Source organism: Muntiacus reevesi, chromosome 5 (assembly GCF_963930625.1).
Source record: "Muntiacus reevesi chromosome 5, mMunRee1.1, whole genome shotgun sequence".
Classification (NCBI taxonomy): Eukaryota; Metazoa; Chordata; class Mammalia; order Artiodactyla; family Cervidae; genus Muntiacus; species Muntiacus reevesi.
This window is the reverse complement of record NC_089253.1, coordinates 38,758,964-38,764,761: the sequence shown is the minus strand read 5'-3', so window position 1 is coordinate 38,764,761 and position 5,798 is coordinate 38,758,964. Positions and strand designations below refer to the sequence as shown.

Sequence of the window (5,798 nt, the reverse complement as noted above, 5' to 3'; positions counted from 1 at the left end):
CCATGGTGCCTCAAGGAGGGAGCCTGGGCAGCCTCCCCACGGTCCCCTCTGTGCCCCTGCCTGATCTTCCTTCCTGTCTCCCCTCTGCCTCTGTCTGCCTCCCCCATCTCCTCCAGTCCCTCCTGTCTCTGCTCAGACCTTGAGCCAGGGGATTCCTGGGTTGGCCTGTCCATGCTACCCTTTTTTTTTTTTTTTAATATTTATTTGGCTGCATCAGGTCTTAGTTGCTCCACAGCCTGCGAGATCTTAGTTCCCTGACCAGGGATGGAGCCTGCATCCCCTGCTTTGCAAGGCAGATTCTTAACCACTGGACCCCCAGGAAATCCCATGTCCACGCTACTCTTGCTTACATCACTCCCTTTCTCTCTCTCTCTCTCTTTTTTTTCCAAACAAATTTTGCCTATGTATTTATTTTTGGCTGTGCTGGATCTTCGTTGTGCGAGGTTTCACCTCTAGTTGTGGTGCTTGGATTTCTCATTGCGGCGGCTCCTCTTGTTACGGAGAGTGGGCTCTAGGGCGCGTGGGCTTGGTAGTCGTGGCTTCCGGGCTCTAGAGCACGCGTTCAATAGTTGGGGTGCATGGGCTTAGCTACCTTGCGGTATGTGGGATCTTTCACAATCAGGGGTTGAACCCGTGTCTCCTGCATTGACGGGCAGATTCTTTACCACTTAGCCACCGGGGAAGCCCCCTCCCTTTCTTTCTTTTATGCTTTCAGCACAGGTTTACCTATTTGTCTGTCTGCTTCTTTGTTGATTTTTGGGGGGCTGGCAATCTTCCCCGTCAGGTCCCTGGCTCCCTGAGACCAGAGGCCGCCGTTGTCTTCACTCTGCTCTACTTGGGCCCCAGTGCGCTTCTGCACTGAGCAACCGCTTCATGCATATTTGCTGGGTTATGAAATCTGCTCCTGGCTTCCTCAGTGCCCCGAGCATCACCATGAGCACATGGCAAGTGCCAGTAAATATCTGGGAATTGATTTCATGCAAGAAGAAAGGGGGTGGCCGATTCTCTTTTTGAGTGGAAGTTGGCTGGATGCGGACTCAAGGAATGGCAGGAGGGGAGTAGGGACCAGTCAGAGAAGGGCTTTGGGGTCAGATAAGAGCACCATCGCCAGTGGGTGGCAGTCGCCAGGTGCTGACCAGCCTGACCCCCTCCCACCCACTCTCCACTACCCTCTTGGGGACAAAGAGTGACGTGAACGGACGGCTTGACCCATAAGCCTCTGCAGTTTCAGCCTGGACGTAGGATGCCCTCATCAGGATGGCTGATGCAGGATCTAGAAAATGCACGAGAGCAGGGGTTTTGCTTGAAAAAATAGTTTGAGAATAATTTCATGTGGCAAATGTGAAGTAAGCAAAACACTTATCTGACCCTCTCTGGGGATGCCCCCCAGACTCGATCTGTCCCCAAAGTCACCCCCAAGGACCCTGGATCCCTAATCAAGGGATTGAGCCTGCTCCTCCCTCCAGCCTTTGTTTTCTAAGTTTCTTACAGGAATCGGATCCTTCCATAGGTGGGAAGAGACCATCTGCGCTGGATGTGATTTGCAGACTGTCACAGGGCCGGCCAGCCCCTCAGAGCACCCTACTGCTTTGTCAGAATGCTTCAAAGGTCCACCATTTATCTTTGGGAGATGGAACTCTCTGGAAAGCTCCATCTTTGTTTGCGGTTGTGTCTGGGTAGCATAATCACCTTAAATATTTCTTTTTCAACCCAAGAGCAGGATCCCAAAGGGTTTGGAAGAAACAGAACACTGAATTTCATTACTAAATGGATGGGGGTTGGAAGGTCAGCCTGAGGTCAGCTGCCACCATGTCTAATGTTCCCCCCGCCGACACCCCCACCGCCCCCGCCGTTCCCTGTAGGTCAGGTTTGAGCAAGGCCCTGGGAATGCTTCCAGGCTGGCTCTCTGCCCATGGAAGGGAGTATGTGCTAGAAGCTGGTCTGGCCATCTGTGGACTGGAAGTGAGACAAGGTCTGGACCCTTGGGGATGTGTTTCCATGGCCACTGCCTTTCTTTTGGCTCTAATCTCACCCCAGCAGTGGCACACTTTTCATTCTAGCAGGTGAATAAAAAAGGTCGGCACACAGATAAGATGCTTGCTTGGACTTTATTGCAGGAGTCAGGCGGGGCTGGTGGGGATGGAGTGAAAGGGGCATCCGGGGAGTGGCAGGGGCCTCGCAGGTGGAGATCTTCAGCTTCTAAATCCTAAGCACACTCTGGACTTTGTACTATTTTCCCCTAAAACAAACAAACAAAACCCACAATACAATGGTGAATGAAAATGTCAAAGCCAGACCCAGAAACTTTAATGTCACCTAAGAGCTTCAGTATTTGTGGGAGGAGCTAAGCTTGGATTATTTCTCAGAAGCTTCTCTAGTTTTAATTATTTTGATTTTTTTTTTTTGCCACCATGACTAGGGATTGAACCCATGCCCCTTCCAGAGGAAGCTGGGAGTCTTAACCACTGGGCTGCCAGGAGGGTCCCTCGGGAGCTTCTTTAAAAAAGATAAGATGGCTGTGCCTGCTTCTCCAGGGACATTTGCACTGTGACTCTCCTCTCTGGATTAGAAAAGTGTCCCCAAAGTAGGGACTTCTCAGGTGATGCAGTGGTAAAGAATCTGCTTGCCAATGCAGGAGATGGAAAAGATGTGGGTTTGATCCCTGGGTTTGGAAGATCCCCTGGAGAAGGGATAGGCTCCCCACTCCAGTGTTCTTGGGGCTTCCCTGTTGACTCAGATGGTAAAGAATCTGCCTGCAATGCGGGAGACTTGGGTTCGATCCCTGGGTTGGGAAGATCCCCTGGAGGAGGGCATGGCAACCCGCTCCAGTATTCTGACCTGGAGGGTCCTCACGGACAGAGGAGGATGGCGGGCTACAGCCCATGGGGTCACAAAGAGTTGGACATGACTGAGCGACTTAGCACGGCACAGCACCAGTATTCTTGCTTGGAAAATTGCATGGGCAGAGGAGCCTGGCAGGCTACAGTCCATGGGGTTGCAGAGTTGGACACGACTGATTGACTGAGCATGCACGAATGCCCCGACGTGGGTGGCACTGCAGCCCAGGGATGCGGGCAGCGGGTGTGGAGGAAGCATGTACCATGAGATTTAACACGCTGTCCTTGGCCTTCGGGGAGAGGGTGTCTATCAGCTTCTTCAGCTGTCTTGTTGCCTCTTTCATGTCTTCGTCAGGGTTGAAAGGTTCCAGGGCAGCCTCGTAGCTGGCAGGCGTGCCGATGACGAGGTTTCCCAAGGCATATAGAAGGCTGGGGCAGACCTCTGTGGATGCTGGAGAATAGAGAGGAGAGAGCCCCTGTATCCAGGCCCGTGTCTAGACTGGCCAGCTCCCTGCCAAAGCCTGGCCCAGATCCACAAGAGCTAGGGGCCCTCTCACCCCCAGCCTGGAGGGTGACGTGGCCAGCAGTTGGCTCTTTGGCACCATGTGGATGCCTTCTGGGTTGCGGCCAGCTTTTCGTGGCTTGCCTGCGCCTTCCTTGCGCTTCCTGGGTTGTGACAGGCAAGGTGCTACTGGCTCTTTCTGTTTGATTTCCAGGTGGAGTTCTAAGAATAGAAGCTGCTGATCTGACTTTTTTTTTTTTTTTGGTGTGGTACGTGGGGGCTGGGGAGAGGCCACAAAGGGTTTTGGCTCCCAGCGGAAACATGCCTCTTACTGATGGTTAGTGATGGTCTGAGACCACGTGACTAAGTCAGGCGCTGGCAGGAAGAGGCACGTGTACCCGCCAAGCGCGAGCCCCCAAGCCTGGACCGGAAGGGACATCCGCTGTGGGCGCTGGGCCTGTGGGCTCATCCACCCACAGACACACCTTTGAGCCTATTCCTAGTCCCGCCGATTTTCTTTCATCTGAAGGCGCCCCCTCTCATGCTCCCTTTTTAGGTCCCTGCCCCCAGGATCATGGGGCTTCCCAGGTGGCTTAGTGGTAAAGAATCTGCCTGCAATGCAGGAGATTGCAGGTTCGATCCTTGGGTTTGGAAGATCCCCTGGAGAAGGAAATGGCAACCCACTCTAGTATTCTTGCCTGGGAAGTCCCCTGGACAGAGGAGCCTGGGGGCTACCGTCTATGGGGTTGCAAAAAGTCAGATACGAATTAGCGACTAAACAACAACAATCCCGGGATCATGGGGAGAATCACCATCCCCAGCCCCCTGTTTGCCCTGACTTCCCATTGAGTCTTAAATCCCTGTCCTTGACTTCGCCACCTGTGTGCAAACTCCCTTTCCAGGACTCCGGGGTTCCACCCAAAGTCGTCACTCTACGTCAGACCCTCTCCAGAACTTAGATCCCTGCTTTGCAACTTACTGTGTCATCAGGCAAGTTACTTTATCTTTCTGTAGCTCAGTTTTCTCATCTGAAAAACGGGGGATAATGTCCCCACTTCATAGAGTTGTTGTAAGAATGAAAAGAGATAATATGTGCATGGGATTCAGCACAGGGATGGGCACCGATAAACGTTAGAGCTTATTATTGGCATTATTATATGTGCACACACACGGACACACAAACACATCCCAGGCCCACCACCTACGTATTTCGCCCTGTCTTGCTGGGCTGTACCTGGCGCTAAGATCTAATCAGCGTACATTTCAGTCCAAACGATGTTACTTCCCCTTTAAAACAGGAATCTCTGCACCATAGTTGCTGCTGCTGCCTCTTGGTCTCCAACTCCCCCGCCACTCCCCAAGGTCATAAAACTTATCTCTATTTTTCTTAGGGAACTTTGAAAGTGAAAGAGTTGGAATTTGTTTACTTTTTTTTGTTGTTGTAGAAGGAGTAGAAGAGACAGATATGGAGTAAAAAGCAGCTAAGTATCCCAGTTCCCAAAAGATTGGGGGCTTTGAGGAAGATGGGACCCACACCCCCTACCCCATCACTCTCCTCTTCATGACAGCTGCAACTCTTCAGAGACTCCTAATCCTTTTTGCAAGGACAAAAAAAATGTTTAGAAATCTCCATTCTGAGTTGGCAGTTTCCCCAAGGGAAGAACCCTTTCTAGAATATTTCTCTCTGTCCAGAATGGGAGCCCTTGCTGGGATTGGGTTTCTTTGGAAGCCACAAGGCTCCTTCCAGCCTCTTTGGCTGCCGGGGTGATGTGGTGACCCCAAATCTTGAGGTCTCTTGGCACCTCAGGGTCTGTCCAGGCCTGGGCTTTGGGGAGTTTGTTAGTTACTCCTGTTCTAGTGGTCCCTGCGTCTAGGTGGGATCTTCTCCATCTCTGCACTTCTGAGGTTGTTGGATATGGATCATGGGGTCCTTTACAAGTTTCATCACAGCCTCAAGGCTCTGCCTAAATTCCTAAGATGGGCTTGTTTGCCAGACCTAGCTTCCTGGCTGGAAGTCAGTATTCCCAGTCTCTCTGAGCAGCCACACAGAGGACGTGGATAGCCGCCCCCTCTCCTGGGCAGCGCTGGGAGAGTTGCTGAGGCTGGCTTGGGGTGGAGGGCTCTGGACACTCACCAGGTCTGCAGAAGAGAGTCAGGGCGACCAGGGCGATGGCGATGGTGAGCTTCATGGTGGGCAGGAGGCTGGTGAGGGAGGCTCTGGCCCTGTCTCTGGATCTGGTGGTCTCATGGGTGATGTACCCACTGGGATACCTTCTTATACTCTCCTCCAGTGGGGAGGGCAGGGCATGGGATCCACTTACGGGATTGCATTGTTTACTTGGGCATTGGCTAGGTGGAAAAAGTAAATACTCTTATTTCTCAAGCCAGTTTCTGTCCCCAGTGAAACAGAGCTCACACAATGGGCCACTTGGGCGAGGAACCGAGTCCAGTGTGGAGGG

The 5,798-nt window shown here is 52.3% G+C and overlaps 1 protein-coding gene across 1 annotated transcript; it reads right to left on the bottom strand.

Annotated features, from left to right (window-relative positions):
• Nucleotides 1–2,206: 2,206 nt before the first annotated feature.
• On the bottom strand, nt 2,207–5,528 carry SCGB1A1 (secretoglobin family 1A member 1). The gene is made up of 3 exons (XM_065935789.1): nt 5,474–5,528; nt 3,101–3,288; nt 2,207–2,239 (listed from the first exon to the last, which is right to left on the bottom strand). The coding sequence occupies exons 1-3, from the start codon at nt 5,526–5,528 to the stop codon at nt 2,207–2,209; spliced, it is 276 nt and encodes a 91-aa protein (XP_065791861.1).
• Nucleotides 5,529–5,798: the final 270 nt, after the last annotated feature.

Bases quoted from the DNA above. Each gene is read 5' to 3' on its own strand.
- SCGB1A1 (XM_065935789.1), bottom strand. From the start codon at position 5,528: ATGAAGCTCACCATCGCCATCGCCCTGGTCGCCCTGACTCTCTTCTGC. The intron at 3,289-5,473 runs GTGAGTGTCCAG...TCTATTCTCCAG, and splicing joins GACTCTCTTCTGCAGACCTG to CATCCACAGAGGTCTGCCCC. The intron at 2,240-3,100 runs GTACATGCTTCC...TGTTTGTTTTAG, and splicing joins ACAGCGTGTTAAATCTCATG to GGGAAAATAGTACAAAGTCC.